This window comes from Nomascus leucogenys, chromosome 13 (assembly GCF_006542625.1).
Source record: "Nomascus leucogenys isolate Asia chromosome 13, Asia_NLE_v1, whole genome shotgun sequence".
NCBI classification, from domain to species: Eukaryota; Metazoa; Chordata; class Mammalia; order Primates; family Hylobatidae; genus Nomascus; species Nomascus leucogenys.
Genome location: NC_044393.1, coordinates 41596842 through 41620415, shown reverse-complemented (window position 1 = coordinate 41620415; position 23574 = coordinate 41596842). Strand labels below are relative to the sequence as shown.

At 46.6% G+C, this 23574-nt stretch overlaps 1 protein-coding gene across 2 annotated transcripts; it reads left to right on the top strand.

Annotated features, from left to right (window-relative positions):
• The first annotated feature begins 283 nt into the window (after positions 1-283).
• CST8 (cystatin 8) lies at positions 284-5186 on the top strand. Of its 2 annotated transcripts, none has more exons than XM_003280842.3 (4): positions 284-509; positions 688-1061; positions 2123-2236; positions 5003-5186. In XM_003280842.3, the coding sequence occupies exons 2-4, from the start codon at positions 831-833 to the stop codon at positions 5084-5086; spliced, it is 429 nt and encodes a 142-aa protein (XP_003280890.1). In that variant the 5' UTR covers positions 284-509; positions 688-830; the 3' UTR covers positions 5087-5186. The 2 variants fall into 2 exon arrangements, with proteins under 2 accessions (XP_003280890.1, XP_003280891.1); XM_003280843.2 differs by having other exon boundaries at positions 284-350; positions 5003-5182.
• The last annotated feature ends 18388 nt before the right edge of the window (positions 5187-23574 follow it).

Below are 23574 nucleotides of genomic sequence, written 5' to 3'. Positions count from 1 at the left end.
CTCACAGACACACCCAGGATCAATACTTAGTGTCCTTCAATCCAATCAAGTTGACACTCAGTATTAACCATTGCAGGCCCCTGACTCTGAGGGCCCAGCAGAAGGCATTTGCCTGCTCTCTGCAGTGCCCCTGTGTCAGCTGTTTAGACCAAAGGCTCGAGGCTGGCAAGTGGGAGATGTCCTCACTGGGACAGGACACAGGTGCTGAATTACATCACAAAGCATAACCTCCCTGCAGGGCGTGGACTCAGAAGGGCAAGAGAGATCAGAGACCAGGACTCACAGAGACCCTTGACTGGGCCACAGGCATGAACTAAGAGTGCCGAAGACCCAGGAGAACGACTGGTCAGGTCAGCACCCAACTCCACAGGGAGTAAGAGGGAGCTGCAGGCAGAGCAGGCTGAAAGTCCACCAAGGGCTGAGGCCACAAGGCCTCTGGGGCAGCCACAGTTTTCATGATCACATCATACGGGACTGGGAAGCAGATAACATGAGTGACATGCACAGGGGTAGGCATAGACACATCGGGGCCTAAGGGGAGAGGAGCTCTCCCTAGACACACAGATTGCTCTCAGGATAAGGAGGGGAGGCTGGTAGAGAGACTCCTTTACTGGCATTTCTGGGTGGGTTTCCTTGGAGAGAGGACTAACCCCAAAGAGTGACACTAATGGCCTGTCTTGAATCCAGCTGGGCTGATGCTAAGAGGAGGCAGCGTGTGGCTCGAAGATTCTTGAACTCACAGCAGCAGCTGCGGCCAGCCCATCCTGCCCACAGCTCCAGCCCTGAGAGGACGAGGAGTAGACTCAACTTTGCCTCTTGCCCAAGGGGCCATGCCCAGGTGCCGGTGGCTCTCCCTGCTCCTCCTCACCATTCCCCTGGCCCTGGTGGCCAGGAAAGACCCAAACAAGAATGAGACGGGGGTGTTGAGGAAATTAAAACCCGTCAATGCCTCAAATGCCAATGTGAAGCAGTGTCTGTGGTTTGCCATGCAAGAATACAACAAAGAGAGCGAGGACAAGTATGTCTTCCTGGTGGTCAAGACACTGCAAGCCCAGCTGCAGGTAAAGTTGTCTCTCCGTATAGGCAGACATTTGCATACGGCAGCACAGTTGAAGCCAGACTGAAAGAGTGGGCATATGAGAAAAATATCAGTATGCAAAAATCCTAAATATGTGAATGCTTAAGAGCATAGACACTTCCACAGCATCAATAAGACAGTGAACACACAGAGCGCTTTCTACAAACGCTTGCGCTTTTGTTCTAAGTCCTTTGCATAGATTAACTCATTTAAACCCCAAACTGCAAATCAAATGTTCATGTATTTGCTAAGGTTGGGAGACAAATAGAGTGCTAGCCATGAGAAAAGATCTGATAAAGAAAGGTGAGTCCGGGTGAACCCGGACCCAACTAGCAGACACTCCATCTCCTGCTGTAATCATTTAATGCCAGATGAAAACAGATTTAAGTGGACATCACAAGTAGCCTTGATTGCATTCAGTCACTAATGAGTTCAACAAATACTAATGTCCTGCTATAAACCTACTGCTGTTCTACTCACTAAGGACTCAGCAGAGAACGAGACAGGCAAACTCATGCCTGCATGGGTCCTTATGGACTGTGTGCTGAGCTGGTGGGAGGGGCTTTGGGTGGGGAAATCCCAGAGGATGGGAGGTTTCACAGGAATCTGAGGGACTGGGGCCTAATGTGGCTGAGGGGGGTGTCCCCTGGTCAGGCCTGTGTGAACCTAAGCATCTCAGGCCCAGGAGAGCTGATGGTTCTGGAGAGCCCACCTTTCTCCTCTCAGTCCTCACTGAGCATGCAGCATGCCCTGGGCTTGGGGACAAGAAATGGAATGAGAAGGCCTTGCCTTCAAGGAAGTGACAAACTGGAGAGGAGTCTTTACTCAAGTGTCTGGCTCCAGGAGGCTATGGAGTCCTGACTGATCTTGGTGTACACAGGGCTCCAGGCAGTGGGCATCTTAGCCTTCCGCTAAAGCTCTGTCTGGGGTTGAGGGAGGAAGGAAAGTGGAAAGGACGAGAGTGAGAGTAATTTTTTGTTTTTGCCAAAACTTTAAAAAAAATACAACTTTTTTGAATAAAATTACATAATTGCTAACCAACAGGTCACAAATCTTCTGGAATACCTTATTGATGTAGAAATTGCCCGCAGCGATTGCAGAAAGCCTTTAAGCACTAATGAAATCTGCGCCATTCAAGAAAACTCCAAGCTGAAAAAGGTAGGTGATGAACCACCTGTCTGTGACCGCCTAGGCAGCTCTGAGCCCAAGAGAGAAAGCTGAGGCACGCAGACCTTCTCTTTGAGGTCTGGGTGGCTCCCAGTGTTTAGCCCCAGATAGCCAACCCTGTGGCCTTTAGAGCAGAAGATCCAGGGCCACAGAACGTGGTGGAACCCTCTGAGCTTCTTTCTCATCCTTCATCCTGCAGAAAGGATGTTGTCAAGACCACTCTTATCTCAAGGGCTCCATTGACTTCTGGCCTTGGGATGTAGGCACACTGGACAACACATAATCACCAAAAGCCTGTCCTCTTGGGTCCAGACAAGCCACCCACTATTGCTGGGCTCACAGTCACTCATCCCCATACAGACACAAAAGGAACTTCATTCATTCACTCATCCACTCATAGAAACTTACTGAGCACCAGGTGCTACGTGCTTTGCACCAGGTCTATTCTGGATGCTGGAGATTAAGCAATGACTAAGCCAGATGGCAGCCCCACCCTCCTGGGTTTACAGTTGATTTTTGCTGGGGTCAGTCCAGGTTTCCAGGAAGGTTGGGGCAAACCCAAAGACTCCTAACAAAAGGAAGACTTGGCCCAGGGGCTTTTGGCTTCAAGCCTGTATTTTTTATCTCAGAGCAGCTCATACGCCAGTACTTGGCCCCAGACAGATGAAGGCCTGAGCATTCTGCAGGTTTGCCCAACAGGTGCATCACTGCCTCTGTCTTTACATTGGTGGTTCTCCAATGTGAGCAGGCATCACAATCACTTGGAGGTATTGACAAACCCTGATGACTGGGTTCCACCGGCAGAGTTTCCAATTCAGGAAATGGGGTCTAAGAATTTGCATTCTTAATGAGTTCCCGAGTGGTGCTACTGCTGCTACTGCTGCTGGCCTTAGGATCATTTTGAGAACCACTGCTTTGTGCACTGCCATGGCACAGGAAATTGCAAATACATTTATGAACTGCCCTGCCATTATGTTTGATGAAAACTGCCTCTGTATGCTCAAATGAAACAAACCCTATCATTTCCAGCTCGCAGTAGATGACCCGTCAGGACAAACATTTCAGCAGTGAGCTTGTCCGAATGCTATCTGATCTTCTATGCTTGTTTCATCTTTTACTGGTATTAGGAGTATGGTTGCTTCAAATTTATATTTTCTCCCAGGCTTTTAGGGATTGTAGAAAAGTTTTTGCTTTTGGCAGTTTGTAGAAAATATTAAAGTGCATTAAAGAAAATTGTTCTCAAGGAGCCCACTTGTGTCTAAGATTTCCATGATACGTCTCAGTTTTTAAGACACACGTGTTTAAGCAGACATTTGTCAATAATAAAAACTTTCTCCTTTTCCAAGCAGATGTTCTTGGTTTTCCAAATTTGATGTAATTTGCCTATAAAGTCATCTTGATCCAGTATCTTTTGTGGCGTATTTTCAATACTCAGCAGGGACTAAACTTTCTTCTTTCTGACTCTGTCTGCCTCTTAACTCCTGGAAGTGCCCCAGTGATTTCAGTCTATTTGAGATGGCCTTTGCAGTTTGTCCAGGACTACTATCTCTCTGCCTACCCATCTATCTACCCATCCATCCATCCATTCATTAATCTGTCACATACACATAGGATATTTTATTTGTCATTTCAGTGATATTTTGAAAGAAAAGCAGAGTTCTTTGGAAGAAAATATATGTTAGGCCCTAGAATTTTCTAAATTGCTTTTGACTTGTTATTAGAACAAAAGGGATTTTAAAAAGTTTATTTTAGATTCAGGGGTACACATGTAGGTTTGTTATAAGTAAATTTGTGTCACAGGGGTTTGGTGTACAGATTATTTCATCACCCAGGTAGTAGCACGTACCCGATATGGTATTTTTTTCTGATCCTCTCTCTTCCCTGCCCTCCATTCTCCAGGAGACCCCAGTGTCTGTTTTTCCCTCTTTGTGTCTATGTGTTCTCATTGTTTAGCTCCCACTTATAAGTGAGAACATGTGGTATTTGGTTTTCTGTTTCTGCATTAGTTTGCTTAGGATAATGGTCTGCAGCTCCATTCACATTACTGCAAAGGACATTATGTCATGTTTATGGCTGTGTAGAATTCCATGGCATATATGTACCACATTTTTTTTTTTATCTAGTGCAGCATTGACAGGCATTTAGGCTGACTTGATGTCTTTGCTACTGTGAATAGTGCTGCAGTGAACATACATGTGCATGTGTCTTCATGGTGTAACAATTTATATTCCTTTGGGTGAGATTCCTGGATTGAATGGTAATTCTGTTTTCAGTTCTTTGAGGAATCACCTCACTGCTTTTCACAATGGGTGCACTAATTTACACTCCCACCAGCAGTGTGTAAGCATTCCCTTTTGTCCACAACCTTGACAACATTAAAATGGATTATTTAATCAATAAAATAACATACTCTAGTTAACAATTAGAATCATTTCATTTACATTGTATTAAAGAGAATTAAACATAATGTCAAGTTTATATCTGAACTTGCACGACAACGTTATGATTATTAACATTTCTTGTCTTCTTGTGGTTAAAATAGAACAGAGATCCCTCTGGGCAACTGCTGATGGCTATGAAGTCTGCAGCCTCTAGCTCTGCAGATTCCTGGGAGCTCGCTCGAGAGTGGTGTCCCATCTCTCAGCATACTCCTAAACTGACACCTAGCAACAGGACAATTGTTTTTCTTTTTTTCTTTTTCTTTTTTTTTTTTTTTTTTGGCACTCTACTAATTTTTGTTGTTGTCATCTTTTTCAGAAATTAAGCTGCAGCTTTTTGGTAGGAGCACTTCCCTGGAATGGCGAATTCACTGTGATGGAGAAAAAGTGTGAAGATGCCTAACAGTGTTTTGGGGCATCCCTCCAACCTCTGCAACTACTTTATCCATGAAAATAAAGCAATGGCAGGTGGGAGGCTGTTCCCAATGTGCTTTCTTCATGCATGCCTCTCTGCTTGGTGTTTTGTTTTTTAGTTTCATATATGTGGGGACAGAAAATGGGCATGTCCAGCTCCTCTTTCCTGGCACCAAACACAGCCACACACCTTTGGTCAGCTTGATGGTCTACCCGTCACCAAGTACAAAGGTTAGGGTGAGGTCTGATTCCATTCCCTACAGCAAATCAGAGGAGGAATCCCTTTTGCTTGGGTAACAATCCCTTAGAGAGGTCTGCACCCAGTGGGTGCTAACTCAGCAGGTTCCATCTGGATGCTTCCTTTGGCCTGAGGCTCTTCCTGTCTAAGAGTCCTGAATGGACAGGTCATTTGGGCTGGGGGACCCCTGTGACAGAACTAGTAGCCCTTCCCTGTGGGATCTCTATAAATTGGGGGATTTGTGTATCTTCCTATATGTATTAGTCTGTTCTCACACTGCTGATAGACATACCTGATGCAGGGTAATTTATAAAGATTAGAGGTTTAATTGACTCACAGTTTCATATGGTTGAGGAAGCCTCATAATCATGGCAGAAAGTGAATGAGGAGAAAAGTCATGTCTTACATGGTGGCAGGGAGATAGCTTGTGCAGGGGAACTCTCATTTATAAAACCATCAGATCTTGTGAGACTTATTCACTACCACAGAAACAGTATGGGGGAACCACCCCCATGATTCAATGATCTCCAGCTATCCTTACCCTTGACACGTGGGGATTATTACAATTCAAAGTGAGATTTCAAACCAAATCACTGTGTATGTAAACAATGATCACAAAGAGAGAGGGATGGTGGCAATAAATCTTGAAGGATAAGCTGTGTTGCATTGTTTGCATGTGTCTGTTCATGGGTGTACGTGTGTGCATGTTGTGTGTGTGTGTTGTGTGTGTGTGTGTGTGTGTGTGTGTAGAGAGAGAGAGAGAGGGAGGAGGGAGAGAAGGAAGAGGGACTTGGAGAAGGAAGTAGCCAAACAGGAACAAGAGCAGGAGATAAAATTCTCTTGAAGAAAGTAACTATTAAACAGATGTGTCTAATAGAGAATTATTTAATGGGTGGAGTTTCTGCCAAATGAAAAGCTCTGGAGGTTGGATGCATGACAATGTGAACAGACAACACTACTGGACTGTACACTCAAAAATAGTTCAGATGGTGCACTTTGTGTGTATTTTACCATAATTAAAAATTTTAAAAATAGATGTATCTATTTTAAACATAGTGTTGGGTATGACTCAAGAGGCTAATTGTATCTCCAATGTCCTTTAGGAAAAACCAGGTTTTCTCTCCCATGGCTTGCTTGGTAGGTGGTAGGGATTTCAATATTTCTGCCCCTGACAGGATGAGGCCATGAAGCTCCAAGGCCTCAAACTTCTTTTTCCTCTGGTTCCTCTGACTTAGCCAATGCCTGTTTCAGGAGTTGGAGACTCTCGCCCTGCCTTCAGGCAGCAGAGACAAGTGGAAGTTGCCTTGGAAAGCCTCTGCTGTTCCTAGCTGTCTCCTCTCCCTCCTCAGCCCCTGCCTGTGGTCTCCCTCTGTGTGCCACTCCCATTATGCCCACCCTGCTTCCTCTGCTGAGGCCCCACTCTGCTTCCTTGTTTCGCTTCTCAAATCTCCAACTAACAAAGGAACCAGGATTGGAATGTGACGCATCTTTTATGACTTGAGCTTAATACACGTATCCTGATTGAAAGTGTTTCTTTCCTACGTGTTAGGAAGACTCCATAAGAAATTGCCCTCCCGTCCCTCTACCCCAGACACAGGAAGTCATGAGCCATGAGGAACAGCAGGCTAGAGAAGACCACAGCCCAGCCTTCCAGGGGCTCCCTGTGGCTGCATGGACTTACAGCTTCATGTGTCTTTTCTGGTTTTCTGGGATATGAGTGTCTTAAGAAAGACAGCATTTTTGGAACATCTTGAATTGCCTTTCCTGATAGACAGGTGAGAGGCAGCCTCAAGGACTCAGATGTCGGGAGAAGACAAGGATCAGCAGTGTGTGACCAGCTTGGATGTGGTGCAGTGGGGGTGATGCCCACCTGTGCTGTGTACAGATTTTCTTCCTGTACGGGCCTAGAGACACATCACGTATATGTGTTTCTATGCACAGTTCTATTTCTAAGTGCATTTCTATCTATATTAAAATTTTATTTAATTTAATGTTATCTCTTTTCAACTTGCCTGTCTTAATCTCTTCCTTTCATTTTCACTCTAAACACGGCCAAACTGAAATAAAATGCAAAACAAGCTTCATTTTTCCTATCCAGCATTTAATGTCTTTTTGCTAAGATATTACAGGAGAACATACAACACATGTGCATGCACATGAACTCACTGTACACCACCTTTCCCTGCCTTTTCCAGAAACGAGCCCACTGTCACAGGGCCTGCTGGGTTCTATTAAAGGTCATAGGGAGCTCTGAATGCCCAGCGCTGTCTGAGCCTGAAATGCGGGAGCACTGGGAACACAGGAGACCATGGAGCTGGAGGGGACGGGGCAGAGCCAGGCAGTTCTTGTGGTCTTGGATGCTGCCCAGGCTCAGGATTCACAGGGGGGTCCTTGCCCTCTACCTTGCTGTTCTCCTTGCAGGGATGCATGGCCTGTCCACCTGGCGACCAGTCATGGCCATGCTGTGCGTGAGAACAAGCAGGAATTCAGCTGAGGACAATCTTGGGCAGGGCCGTGGGGACCATGCAGGTTGGTGGCGAGTGAGGTCTGTCTCTGTTTGTGTTGTGATAAAAGTCTGTTTCTGTTACCTGAGGTGGCTAATTTATAAAGAAGAAGTTTATTTGGATCACAGTTCTGTAGGCTGTAGAAGCAGCATAGTGCTTCTTGTGCAGGAGAGAGAGACAGCGTGAGAAAGAGAGAGAAAGGGGAAGGGTGGGAGGGAGAGAGAGAGAGAGAAACAGAGAGGAGAGAGAGGAGAAGGGGAGAATAGAGACACAGAGAGGAAAGGCGGGGAGGGAGGTGCCAGGTACATTTTAACACTCAATCTTGCAGTGGGAAACTCGCATTACCTCGAGAAAGACACCAAGCCATTCATGAGAGATCTACCCAAGCACCTCCCACCAGGCCCCACCACCAACACTAGGGATCAAATTTCAACATGAGATTTGGAAGGGACAAACATCCAAACTATATCAAGATGCAAGGCGTTGACCCTGCTGGGACCAGGGGTGGGCCGCCTGCGGACCACAGGGACAGCAGCAGCATAGAGCTCAGAGCCACAGACTTGGGAAGGAGCCCGGTGTGCTCTGGTCTCAGAGGACTTGAGTGCTGTCCCAGCCTAGCCGGTTTCTACCTGTAGGGCCTTCACCACTTAACCTAATCCCATCTGCTCACACATGACCTGGGAGAGTGTCAGGACTGCCTGCCCCCCAGGGGCCTGGTGGAACGGGAGGCAAGCGGGGTGGACCTGGGAGTAATGTCCCATGTGCGTCCTAGGAGGGGCCCTTCTTCTCCTACGTGGTTGGTACACTTAGACCATTAGATCCATTAGTAAAATCTGCAAAAATGTCAGGGACAGACAGTCATCAAGACCTGGGGACAGACGGTGCCCCTGAGAGTGTGGGGGTGCAAATGGCAGCCAGTCAGTGCCCTCCACTGATTCTTTCTGGACCTCTGTGTGGTGGGGTGGCTGGGCAGGGGGCTACAGGTGGGGGGTGAACAGGGGGTGGACTCTGGGGGACCCACTTGTGCCTCAGCGAAGGGGACCGTTTTACTCCCACCCCCAGGCCATGTTCCTTCCTTCTTGCTCTCCTCTGTAACTCTGTCCTGAAAAAAAATTGCTTGAAATTTGGAAAAAGGCAGAGGGAGATCAGCAGAGCTTCCACCACCATTTTGGAACGTTGCTTAACAGGCTTACTGCTGATGATGGAGTTATCTAGGGAGTGTGCCTCTGTTTGACTCGGTCTTTATTATTGACTTAAGGCCAGACTCTAAATTTACCGTTAACTTGTGGAGCTTTTTGTCCAAGGGAGATGCCAGTGATTTCTGTGCAGCAGAAAAGGTCTCCCCACATGCTGTGGTTTTTCTGCTCTTTAGGAACTGAACCAGTTATGTAACTGACCTGGGATTTCCCCTTATGCCCAATAACCACGATTCCTCCAGCTCTCCTTCAGCCAGCATCACCCGTTGCTGGTTCTCTCTTTACAGAGTTGAGGAAATCAGATGCTCCTTCTGTATTTGTAAGTGGTCTAGGTTTGTAACTTTCTGAAAATTACCCTATTGCAGTCTCCATGTGAATCCCCCAAAGTTCCCCACACTCCAGGGCATCAGGTTTGTCTGATGGATTCAGTACCTGCTGCTCTCCCTCCCTCCCTCTGCCCCGTCCCTTGTCAGGTCCCCACAGGGAGACTGAGGCATGCCTCCTCAGAGGCCTGCTGCTCACTATGGAGGGGACAGGGGTCAAGGGTGCAAGTGATACACAGAAAAATATCCAATGGCCAAGAGATGCCTTTGATGGACATGCACGTTGGCCCCTCGTGTAGGGGCTTGGCAACTGCAGGGCCACCTGGGAGTCAGCTGGGGTCCAGAGAAGGCGACACTGAGAATGTCCTATTTGGATCCTGCTCAGGGAAGAGAGCGAGTGCTCAGATGATGATGATGGCCACCCATTGCCAGATAGGAACATTTTGGTTGTGAACTTGTGATGCCTGAAGACAATAAAATGAGCATCATGTCCCTGGAGCAATCGTTGTTCCTTTTTTCTGGTTCCAAACTCCTTCAGATTCCTTGTTTTTAATAACACACCTGCATCCTCAAATACAGAGACATTCTGAGTGAGCCATTGGGGGCACCCTCTGTGTGGACACGCCGGCTTTCTGCTTTGCTAACCATATTCCTGGAGGCTTTGTCACCTACACCATGCTGTAGCTTGACCACCCAGGTGAAGCTGATAAAACTCCAAATCTGACTGAGCCCTGTTCCAGAAGCAAGGTGACAGAACCTCAGGGCATGGAGGTAAAAAGCGACACCTGCCTGTGTAATTTTGCCTTGACTTCCATTGTGGATGAAACCAACTACACTGGTGTAGCCACAGAAGCCACCGGAAAGCCAGCACTTGCTGAAGCGTCCAGGAAAGCAGTCCACGGTGGAGAGCCCATGAGACCAAATAGTTTGGAAATCACCTCTGCAAATATCATTGCTGTTTTAAAACAAAATTAAAGAAAGGGGAAAGCATGGTGGGGATTTGTGCTAGTGTGAGACAAATAGCAAACATGAGAAGCCGGTGTGCTCTTGCCTGCTTGCAGCAGAGTCTCAAAAAGCCCCCGACTCTGTGACAACATGCAGCTCTCCTGAAAGACACTTTGAAGACAAAACAAGATAGCATGCCCACAGCCCCCATGTCTCTGGCCTGAGCCACCGTGTTCTTTAAAAGATAAACCATCCTAGTCCCTGCTTCCTGCTGCACATAAGATGATGCCTGCTGGGGTTAGTGATGACGCTTCTGTCATCTATAACCAGGTGGATTCTTACACCCGAACCTTCACGTGATTCTGCTTTACTGTAACTTCTGAGCAAGCGTGATGTGATTTTGCGTGTACTGAACCTTCACACTTCATATATAAACTGTCGGCTGAAGCCCTATTTCAGAGTCGTCTGATGGAACTTCTCTACAGGGCTGCTCCTGGGCTGTAGACCTCCATTTATGGTCTTCAGTAAGACTCTGGAATAAAATGAACTTTAATTCCTGAAAAACTTGATATTTTTCTTTAGTCGACCCTAGAAAACGGTTAGGTATCACTACTGTGCTTTTTCTCATGAAGGAGAATTTACCAATGTAGGGGTTGGCTCCTACTAAAAAAAGAACAAATTGCTTTCTAAAAAAGAAAAATGATTAATTACCTTTTTTTAAAAGAAGCAATCACGGAAGAAGAAAAACCAGTTTCCCACGGCAGGTGTCTAACAGGCTAGGTTGGGCAGATACTGATGGATACATTGAAAAAAATACCAGGGCAAACGTATAGTTAATAAACTTTAGCAGTAAGTGATAGTAGAATGGAAACGTCAGGTAGCATACTCAAACGCATGAGAGGGAAATCCAAAGGAATGAAAATTTACCCAAGCTAAAACCAGGAAATAAAACACAGTAATAGAAACAATAAACGTGGGTGGATTTTATAAATTAATAGACTAGAGAGTCTAGGACTTTATTCGAGTATGAAACTCACAGGATGCTCATAAAAGCCACAATGACCACAAACTAATCCTGACATGTTAAAAATTTGCTCAGGATGAAGATATGCTGAACAGCTGCTAATTAAAGAAAGTAGGGGAGAAAATATGAATATCAGGCATCATGGAATTTAGGCAAAGAGCATTAGGTTGGGTAAAGAATTATGTCTCTTGCCGGGCGCGGTGGCTCACGCCTGTAATCCCAGCACTTTGGGAGGCCGAGGCGGGTGGATCATGAGGTCAGGAGATCCAGACCATCCTGGCTAACACAGTGAAACCCCGTCTCTACTAAAAATACAAAAAAAATTAGCCGGGTGAGGTGGCGGACGCCTGTAGTCCCAGCTACTCGGGGGTCTGAGGCAGGAGAATGGCGTGAACCCCGGGGGGTGGAGCCTTCAGTGAGCCGAGATCGCGCCATTGCACTCCAGCATGGGCAACAGCGAGACTCTGTCTCAAAAAAAAAAAAAAAAAAAAAAAAAGAATTATGTCTCAACAAAACATACTCTGACACCAAGAAAATATAAATAAAATGGCCCTAAATGACACACAAGCCAATGTCAGATTATAAAAATGAGAAAATCACAAATAGAGCTAAAGACTGAGAAATCTTTCAAAAGTACAAAAACATAAAGGCTATAAATGAGGTGGATAAAGTAATGAAGCCATTATTTTCCTAGGTACATACAAATGAAGATGTGGCTACCACCCACGGGACTGGAAGAAATCAACAAGGGCGGAAGTACAGGACAGACAGAGATGTCTGAGGACTGTGCCCCACCACTCCCAGGTGAGAGGCAGCCAGCAACAGCCCTGAGGCCACAGAGACGTGCTGTGCTCGAAGGGAGGGAGTGCCCACCTGTTCGGGACATGGCTGGAGGGTCAAGGAGGATGTGCGCTCAGAGCTGACCACGGGTTCAGCCTTCCCACGTCATTGCTCACCTTGGTGAGAGAGTGGAACACAGACTGGAGTAGGTTCCAGAGGGTGCAGGAAGAGGGGAATTGAAGACCATGAGGACAGACACTTCTTTTGAAAGATTTTGCTGTAAAGGTGAGGAAAAAAAGAAACTTTTAATCTGAGGAATGTGAGTCCCCTTTAATTATCAAGCCCAGAGGGGCATTGAAATGTGACAGCAGACACAGCAGCCATGTCTCCCTCCCACCTTGAACTAAATAATGACCTCCTGAAGCCGCTGGCTATGTGAGTTCTAGACTAATGGATGACAAGTAGCTACAGGGTGCCATGTGCTGGGCACCACTATCCATACCCTATATAATTCAACAGTGTAGAGCCAATCACCACCCAAAGTTCTTTCTGTGAACCAATGAGAACTCCTGGCAAACACCTTTGTATCCGCCCACTCCTTGTCCCCTTTCGCCTTTAAAAGCCTGCTTGTACCAAAGGCTGAACAGAAGCACTCCTCCCCAAGGCAGTGTGGAAGTGTGTCCTGGGCTGCTGTCCTTTACCTTGTTCCACATAAACTTTCTATATTAATTTTGCCTCAGTGTCTTTCTTTAGGTCGCCAAAGAGAACCAGAGAAATTCTGGAGAATTTGGAAAGTAAGAGGCTAAAGTAACTTTATTTATAGATATAAATGTTTACCTTGAAAATGTAAAAATGAAATTCTTTACTATCTAATGCATATATAGAAAATATATGATAAAAATAACATTTATAATACAACAAATATATAGAACACACCCAATGACAAGCTTTAGAATGACTTCAAGGAGGGAAAACTGAACTTTTATTGATGGAACAAAAGATCTGGCAAAATGGAGAGACAGATCATATTCCTGACAGGAAGATTTCACATTAAATATGTCACAAGTACTAGTTTCCCCGAAGCTGGGGAGGCCAGGAGTTTGGGGTGCTCACCACGGCTGCTCATGGGAGGGCAAATGGAACCTGCAATCAGGAGGTATTCCGGAGCTGGAGGACTTCCCTGTGTTTAGACCACATATGGCTAGTTTGAGAATTGCCCTGTGACTACTTTTCTTGATTGGAGTTCCTTGAATTTTGAATTTGAAGCTCTTTTGCGATTGTTGCGGGCAATCTCCATGTCTAAGATGACCATAACTCACCCCCAGAGAAATAGTTCTGGTAGATACCACAGGCAAGAAGCATTCTTTTTTTTCTTTTTCTTTTTCTTTTTTTTTTTTTTTTTGAGACTGAGTCTTGCTCTGTCGCCCAGGCTGGAGTGCATTGGTGCAATCTTGGCTCACTGCAACCTCCGCCTCCCAGGTTCAAGCAATTCTCCTGCCTCAGCCTCCCGAGTAGCTAGGACTACAAGTGCCTGCCACCATGCCTGGCTAATTTTTTTGTATTTTTAGTAAAGATGGGGTTTCACCATATCAGCCAGGATGGTCTGGATCTCCTGACCTCGTGATCTGCCCACCTCAGCCTCCCAAAGTGCTGGGGTTACAGGCGTGAGCCACTGTGCCCAGCCGCAAGAAGTATTCTTGATTGAGGCTTCTAAATGGACAAAGATATATGGAACAACTGCTAATTTTAAAAAGTAGGAGAGGAAAAAAAAATCACACACCAGCCAAGGGCTGCTTTTACTGTGAAAACCCAACCCACTTTTGAAGAATGAGAAAGAGTGGGGTTGAGCATGGGGCCACACGTGGTCTGATTTGCCCCGATTCTGGCTCATTCCCTGAGGAACGCCCTTACTGAGGTGGATCCAGTGGAAAATGAGATGTCCTCCCTTAGACTTGCTGCACAGATGTTGGACATGGATCAGCAGCATCGGTGGCACTGGGAACTTGCTAGCAATGCTGAATCTTGTGCCCCATCCTAGACGCACTGACTCAAAGTCTGCATTTTAATGAGATCCCAGGCAGTTTGTGTGCAGAATTAAAGCTTGAGAAGAACTGCCCTCAAGTCTTAAAAATTTCTGCTGAATGTCAATGGTAAACCACCTAATTCTGTACATTAACATGCAGGACAATCGACATGTTAAGAATATTTAATACATTAAAGTGTTTAAATCGCCTAGATTTTTTTTTTTTTTTTTTTTTTTTACAAAGATCCTGTATACCATTTTGCTCCTAAATAGCTTCCAAATGGTTTTTAGTTGTTGCTGTAAGTAGAAATTTTCCCCGGTTGCTGGTAGTTTGTACTGGAGAATATTGTGAATCTGATTACATTATAACATTTTGCCACTTTTCTTACTTCCTGGAATAATTTAAGTGAAATACTCATTGACTCCTTTGAAGGTAAATCAAGGGGCTTAGGGCTTACTGGGAAACAAGATGGACACACCAGGAAACACAGCATGCCTATGCGAGGACACCAACTCAGACATGGTGAGGATGGGTGCTGTGGGGGTCCTAGACTCCCCCTTCAGGTGCAGGCTTGCCTGTAGGTGTGTGGACAGTGACGGAGGTCCACAGCTTCACTTTCCTTTGGGACTTACCAGTTTTATAGAAAAGCATGGTTTGAAGAAGCCCCATTCCCCATTCCTGAAGCTTATGAGGATTCCATTGTTCTAGGATTTTAGAACTTTCTATACCCCATGTTCTGACTTTCAAGACACCTCCTCCTTTTGTCTATGCTATATTCTTCAGAAATCCCTGATATTCTGCACTAAAAGAGCATCATGGTATCACACAGATGTTTTTTTTTCTGTAAGACAACACATAATAGTGTAGCAAAAAATTAAAAAATAAAAGATAATTTACAAATCTTACATGCTAAAGTTCTGACCGTGTATCATATATAGCCAGGGAAATGGTCCCTTCATAATGCCTGAGTCTTACCTCTGGTTTTTCTTTCCTTTCTCTTTCAGTGCCATCAATGCAGGGTCCCAGGAGTTCTCAGCCACATCAGCTCCAAGAAGAACTTGCTTCATTGAGGATTTAGGGGAGCTGTCTCATTGACAATGAGAAGTTATCCTCCCCCCGGCCCCGACGTGACCCGTTAAGGTTTGGGGTGCCCTGGCTCTTGGAGCTTTCATCTATGGTCTAAACCTTGAGCACCATAAACATTAGGTTGGCAGTTCTTGGAGCTTGCGTAAGTGCATGCACATGCCTTGTTCACACATGTCCCAGTATTTTTACTTACCCTGTTGAGGGAGTTTATTCTTTCCTTTGAATACATTTCACTCCCACCTGTAGGAAACTCCCAATTGGTCTTTCTACTTTTGTATCTTTAGGTGAATTAAAAATTTCATTTTTAATAGATATTTCATATTTGTGCTACATCCTTCCGAACTCCAGAATCATATATATGCATATGTGTATATGTGTGTAGATATATATTTAGATTATATATGTTTTATACATATCTATAATAAACTCGATATTCATTTCCACTCTGGTGTTAGGCTGCATGGTTCTCACTGACAGGCAGCTCTGGGTCCTGGGAGTCTGCCGTTGTTGGACTCCATTAACAGGCTCCCTAGCCCTTCCACTGATGGCTGCATTTGGCTAATTTTGGGGAATGGGAGCAGCAGGAAACATGAGGGCAGCTGGAGCAAGTGTTGGGGTATTTCTTCCTGGCTGTTGGAACCCAGTTAACAGCAGCTGCATTCTTCCACCAGGGGCCAGCGCTTCTGCTGGTAAGCCCCTCCCTGCCACTTACAGCAACCCCCAGTGCGTGTGGCAGGCAGAGCAATGCTTCCAGAGGTGTGTACATCCTGAGCCCTGAAATCTGTGGATATATTATTCAATCTGGCAAGGGGAAGTTCAGGTTGCAGAGAGAGTTAAGGGTGCTAATAGGCTGACCTTAAAATAGGAAGATTATCTGGATTATCCAGATGGGCCCAAATTCCTTAAAAGACAGTAGAATGATAGAGGAGTCAGAGCTGAAGTCATTCAATATGAGAAGAACTCAACTCACTTCAGGCTTGAAAGATGGAAGAAGGCCGTGAGGCAAGGACCGTGGGCAGCCTCTAGGAGCCAGGGAAGGCAAGGAAATGGGTTCTTTCCTAGAGTGTCTGGAAGAATGCAGCACCCGCCCCACCGCCCCCACACTGCCCAGAGCCCAGTGAGCCCGTCCTGACTCTTTCAGAGCTGTAGGATCACAAACTCGTGCTGTCAGCTGCCAAGGCGGTGGTATTTTGTTCAGCAGCCATGGGAAACTAACACACTGGGCTCGGCCACCACTGCGTTCTTCACCCGTGGGTTCTAGGGATGGTGCACGTGCCCCTTTCACTGACTGTGGGTCCTTTACCCTCCCTTGTTGATTTTCCTTGGCAAATATCCTTCTGTTGCTCTCCTCAGATACCCTGTGGAATTTGTCTCCAATTTCCTGGCAGGATCGGGAACGAGATGCACAACTAAGGGGGGAAGGGTCAAAACGACCTCGTCCCCCTCCAGCATCCTCTAGCTCAGTCAGTGCCCACTGTACAATTATTGTCACAAAACCACAGCCAGATAATTCCCTATTTTTTCTCATCATCAAAGGGCCATAAAATAGATTTAAAGCATAACTCACACTGTATCTGTCATTACTTGATGCATTTTGCTCACTCTCAAAATTAGCTGATTTTTTCTTCATAGACCAAAGAGAAGTAACAAAAATAAACTTGTGCCGAGTTCACAAGCTTCAGCTGGATGTGCTTGGGCTGGGTCAACTCAGTGCCATCGACCTCCCACAGGGTGAATGGGAGCCCCTCTTCAGGCCCACCTAAGCATCTGCTCTTTCCCATGGAGGGACTGGTGTCGGGCCTCCAGAAGGGGAGAGGCGACTTTAGTGTCTGGACAGCCTCCTGTGCGGACCTGGCAACACTGCTGGTGGTGGTGATGGCTGACAGTGCCTTTGTACTCCCACCCTGCCCAGAGCTGTTAGATGCTCTCCACACAAGGCCTTCCACCCTCCTCTGCTCCTACACCCCGACGCCAATCACACAGGAAACATCCCCATCCTGGGTTCGGTACCCCCTTTTCAGAAACTACACACACACACACACACACACACACACACACACACACACACACACAACATTGTCCCTCCTGAGTCAGGGCTGCTCCCCAGTGACTGGCAGCCTCCCACCTCCCTGGCTGAATACTGGCAGGCTCAGCCCAAGCTGTGGGAAGACCAGTGCCTAAGGAAGCCATGCGGAACGAAGGACAGAGGGAATGACCAGGGCAACGGGGCATGATCAAAGGAGCCATGTGGTCTGAGTAACTGCCCACAGCTGTGGGGCCAGGTTTGGGTAATGGGAGGCGAAGAGGCTGAGGAGTGCAGAGAAACACTCTCCCCTCAGTATCCTATCCATCTTTTCAGGCAGGCAGTGTCTGGCTACCTGGTGGTCAATCCTAGCTAATAGCTTTCTTTCTTAGCCATGTTTCAGCACAAGGAATACAAGTTTCAACGTCTTGGCTGGGCCATGGGAGCCAGACTGGCCAGTGGGAAGTGAGGTCAGAGCAAGGCTGGCTCTGCAGTAATCTCACAGACCCTGCATCTGAGTTCCAGGTCACTGACCCGGAAAAAGGCAGAGGTGTAGCCACAGGCCAGCTCGGAAGGCAGCTCCAGTTTTAGCTCTGCCATGTTCTCGCTTTAAGCCTTCACCATGCAGCTCAGCCCTCAGTGGCTCACCTGCAGCTTGGGAGGAAAGTCTGCCTCCAACCTCTGACAGGGCTGCCGGCATCCTGGGAGTGGGCAGCGTGGGCAGGCGGAGCAGCTTCAGTGGCCTTGGTATGGGAGGGCAGTGGCCTTTCTCCATCTAGGCTATGGATGTATTTGGACACTTTTGTGAGTCACTAATGGGGTCAAGCCGGGGGCCTGGGACAGATGGAAGAGCAGCAAGGTGCCCATCCTTGCCTCTGTTGCCTCCTCCCATGGGCTGGCTGCAGACTTCCTTTCACCAGAGTTGAGAAATGTTGCTTCTCAGGTCCGTTTTGTTCCTGAGCTGACCCAGAGTTTGATTGTTGCAACTTCAAAATAGGCCAGGGACAAAGAGAGACTGCAACTCTCTTTTCCAAAGAACAGAGGGTTCTCAGATTGCGGTATAGGGAGGGCTCGAGTTCGGGAGCCCCCAGGTGTTGCCTAAACATGGGGAGCATCTGTGGCTCCCACGCTTCCATGGATGTGAAGATGTGTGTGAGTCCGGGGGCCTCTCCGAGGAAGACAACCATGGGAGGGTAAAGATGCTTCTCCCTTTCCTCCCCAGGGCCCTCATCCCGTTTCAGTGATCTTGCCACCAGAGACACTGCAGTGGCGGGCCTCCAGGACTTTCACACAGCAGGCTCGCCCCAGCAGGTGCGCATGTGCAGGCGACCGGCATGCTCTGCTTCCAGAACCCTGCCTGTGCTTCCCTCCAGGAGCCTCAGGGCTCGCACCTGGGCCCTTGCAGGAATAGGTGCACATGGGAAGTGTGTCCTGTGCCTGCTGAAGCTCACTCAGCCTCACCTTGCAAGCAGGAAAAACACAGGACGTGGAGACGCTGCTCGTTGCAAAGGAGGAACGTGACCCTGTGGTGGGACCAGCTTTCATTGCTAAATGTTACAGCAAACTTCGACTACAAGACAAAACCCAGTGCCAGGCTGCAGTCAGAGAATTGCTCAAAGTCCTCCCATGCTTCTCTCTGACAAAAGGAGATGTGATGAAGACAGAAGTTTCTACAGGGTCTTTCCTAATTCGGCAATCCCTGAAGCAAGACTTGAGGGCCCTACTGTAAGGAGAATCACTGAATCAGACCATCCTGTCTGTTCCATAGAGATAGCTGAGTGCCAGAGAGGCTAGACAACTTTCGCAAACACGAGCTGCAGCCCAGGGGTGCTGGCCATAGGCCAGTGCCCATGCTCACAGTGAGCCTGACCGCGCTGGGTGTTGTCCCCAGCTTAACGTCTGGCTTGGGAAGTGGCCAGTAAATGATGGGTCTACGAAAGAAGGGGTGGTGGAACTGTTTTCTCTCCCAGGCTCATTTGCTTTGAAAGGGAACTAATCCAAACGTGACAGAGCTCTCCAGGTATGGACTTGGCAGCCTCTTGGGAGATCTGCCTCTCAGGCGACCCCTAATCCTACAGATGGAGAAGGGCTTTAGGTGGTTTCTGGAGAAATCTCGGGGAGGTCAGAGGGAAGGGACTGAGGCCTGGAGACAGACAGAGAAGTCAATCAATCAATCAATCAATCAATCACTAAACAACTTATTTCAGTAGCTTCATCTGGGCCCTCCAGCCCGAGGTGGCTCCAGAAGTTCTGCAGAGAAGGAGCTCTCCCACAGCAATCCTGGGAGAAGTTGGAGGTCTTGTCTTGATCTGCTTTTCCATAGTGTGTATAAAAGTGAGAGAGATACAGCTGTTCACATGCAGAAGTAGAGGCTCCGCTGATGTATGCAACCTGGGGAGGGAGGGAGCCCAGGCCCTTGCTCATACCATGAGCCCGCCACGCTTCTGACATGCACCAGTTTCAGTGGAATTCGCTTCCCTATGTTCAACTTGTGATGCAGGTTGTGAAGCTTCCCTCACACCCACCACCCACTGTGTGTTTTGTTCCTTCTCCCAAGCCCTGCCTACTAGGTCAAAATTGATACGTGCTGGCAAATCTGGTGATGATGGTGGCTGTCATTCTGTATAACAGTCCTGCTGTTCCTGGTTCCAACAGAAGCCTGCTCTCTCCAGCCCAAGGCCCAAGGCAGGACTGCCTTCTTCCATCCTCAGAGCCAGCAATGCAGCATCCTCACATCTCAGCCTCCCTCTCTTCTCTTCCTTCTGTCCCACTTTCTATAACCCTGTGACCTCCCTCTTTCCTGTACAAGAACTTTTGTGCTTGTATTGGTCCCATCTAGATAATCCCAGATAATCTCCCCATTTCAAGATCGTTAAGAGTGATATTTCTTAATGCATGAGTTAAACTAATAGAAAAGAACTGGAATGGAGAACTTCCAGTTTACTAGAAGAGGAAGAGAAAATCAATTCTCCAAACATCAGTAAAGGGAAAAAAATGATAGAAATCATGATCACAAGAAAAGAAAATAAATGAGTTATGAATGGATTAAAAGAAAATACTAGTGACCACAAAAATGTGAGTGGATTAAATTTCCCTACTAAAAGACAGGTAATTTCATATTTGTTAAGAAACCAAGGTCCAGTAATATAATGTTTATAAATGATAACTGTAAAATGAAATGACCATAAAAGATTATATGTAAGTAAATTGATGAAAATAGGTCTCAGGAACTAAAATAAAATGCTGTTCTGAAATGTTTTAGAAAATGCATTAGGGCCCAAAAATGAAAGAACTGATATAAACATTAGAAAAGAGGAGGTAAAACATCTCTTTGCATATAGTTGCTCACCTGGAGGACTTAAGACTCAGGTGAAAAGGCTGCCTGGTCAGTGGACCCCCAGGAGCAACCTGAGCAGGTGGCACCCCTACCTTTTATGCTCGGTGGAACCTGGCACTGACCACTGTGTTTAGAACAGCCCGGCCCCACGGTAGGCCTCAGAAAATATTTCTTGACATACTAAATAAAGCCACCATTTAATGTCATAAAGAATGATTCATGTGGAAGATGTAATAATTCTGAACCCAAATGCACCCCAAATTGTATAGATGCCTTAAAATAGAGCAAAAGTGGACAGAATCATCACCAGGTGACAGGGAGGCAGCCCCCGTGACAGCAGGCATCTTTGCATGCACCTCTCCCAGTAAGTGAGAGCTGGCAGATGCCAATCAGGAAGGACTGGAACAGGAGGGGCACACAGGCAACACCCTCATCACGGGGATGCCCGTGGAGTCCCTATCTGCCCCCAGGGGGATTGAGGAACAAGGATGGATTTCCTAGGAGGCTCCAGCCCATAATTGGGAATTGACTGTGCATTGAAGAAATCCACCTGGGCAGGGGAGAAGGAGGAAGGCGGAGGAAGAGCACAGCCCAGGGAGGAGGAACACTCAGAGCCTCAGAAGCCCAGGGTGTGGGAGGGTGGGGGGTGCCTCCGGTGTAGGAGGCCTTCCTTCCTTCCTCCTCTGTCCCCCTAGGCCAGCTTGCTGGCTTCACCTGACCCCTTGCCTGGCCTCAAAGGCAAAGTTTTGTTACTACTTTGTCCCCTATTTGGCTTATACTTTTCTTCTTGTTTCTTTCTCTTCTCTCATTTCCTTTTCTGCATCCCTCTCATCTCTCTCCACTGGGCTTGTTGTGGGAATGAGCTACAGTCCTGTGCTGCACAGGGACGCTTCCATCAGCGACAGCCCACATATACAACGTTGGGCCCAAGATATAGTGCCATGTTTCCATTGTACCTTTTCTGTGTTCAGAAATGTTTAGACATAGAAACATTTACCATTGTGTTACAATTGTCTACAGCATCCAGCAGTTACAAGCTGTACAGGTTGGCAGCCTAGGAGCAATAGGCCATACCATACAGCCTAGGTGTGGAGTAGGCTCTATCATCTAGCTTTTTGTAAGCCACTCTATGATGTTCACACAATGACAAAATCACCTAGTGACACATTTTTCAGATATAGCACTGTTGTTAAGCAAAGCATGACTGTATATGTCAATCATTAGCTCTATGTACTGGTTTTTTTTTTTGGTTCCTCATTTTAGGAATCTAATGAACTACATATACTGCTCCTGTATTCTCTCCGTCTCCCTCTTCCTCCTTCTTTCTCTCTCTTTCTCTCTCTCTCTCTCTCTCTCTCTCACACACACACACACACACACACACACACATATACAAATGAATGATTCTTAACAGGACTGGGGTAGCTTGTTGTATTTGCATGCTTGTTGACTATTTGATTTTCTGGAATTTCTCCCAAGCAAGACACTGGGTATGTACAAGGAGCTATACACAGAATAAGAATTTTGCTGTTGATAATAATAGCAAATGATGTAGATAACACATATGCTCAGAATAGGGACTAGGTGAAATCAGTTATGGAACATTATTCAGCATTACAGGTAAAAATGGAACTCTTTATATAATGGCGGTTGGAGGGTGGCAATAACAGGTCAATGAGCAAGTAAGAGTATTTCTGGTATTCCCAAGAGCCAACAGAATGCGAACTGGGGAAGTGGGCTGCAGACTGGCTGGCAACCAGAGGTAGGGTATGGGCCACCTGATACAAGTGCAACTTGCAGGTACTTGACACTCCATTTAGCCAAAATTCAACCCTTCACATTTCCTGCCCAAATCTGCTTCTCCTCCACTCCCTGTTTCAGCACATCCCACCACTACCTGCTGCTGAAGCCATTTATTGTCTGTGGGTCACCTTTGACTCCTCCTTCTCCAGCCCGCGTTAACTCAGTCAGCTCCATAGCTCCAGGCATGGCTCATTTTCCCTTTTGCCTGTTAATGCTGTCAGGCCTCTGAGCCCAAGCTAAGCCATCATATCCCCTGTGACCTGCACGTATACATTCAGATGGCCTGAAGCAACTGAAGATCCACAGAAGAAGTGAAAATAGTCAGTTCCTGCCTTAACTGATGACATTCCACCATTGTGATTTGTTCCTGCCCCACCCTAACTGATCAATTGACTTTGTGACAACACACTCTCCCTGCCCTTGCGATAATGTACTTTGTGATATTCCCCCCGCTTGTGAATGTACTTCCTTGTACTTTGTACAATACACCCTCCCCACCCTTAAGAAGGTACTTTGTAATATTCTCCCCACCCTTGAGAATATATTTTGTAAGATCCACCCCCGCCCACAAAAAATTGCTCCTAACTCCACTGCCTATCTCAAACCTATAAGAACTAATGATAATCCCACCACCCTTTGCCGACTCTCTTTTCGGACTCAGCCCGCCTGCACCCAGGTGATTACAAAGCTTTATTGCTCACACAAAGTCTGTTTAGTGGTCTCTTCACATGGACGTGCATGACAAATCCCCCAGCTGAAGTCACCTTTGCTCACATTGCAGTATTCCAATGGCCTTAAACCCAGCTCTACCACCTTGGCCAAGATTAAGTCAATCATCTCTCATCATACAGAGAATTATACTGAAAAAAAATAAACATCTTGCCATGCCATACCTGTGTGTTTAAACATCTGTTTTCTTGGTTTTCAATATTTTAGGTCAAATGTTGGGCAAAGTACAGTCTTGAGAAAAAAAACAAATGAGGATTCTGACAACAGAAGGTGGCACACAGGCATGGGGTGGTGAGGGCGACAATAGGGCTGTGCTGACATCCTCATCCTCCAGAGAGAAGTGCCAGGAACTCTTGGGAAATGTTGATCAATTAGTCAAAACAGTGAGAGGCAGAGGAAAGAATAATAAGCTACTGTGTGAACAAACCTCTCATCTTCTATATCCAGGACTCCACATCCTTTAGG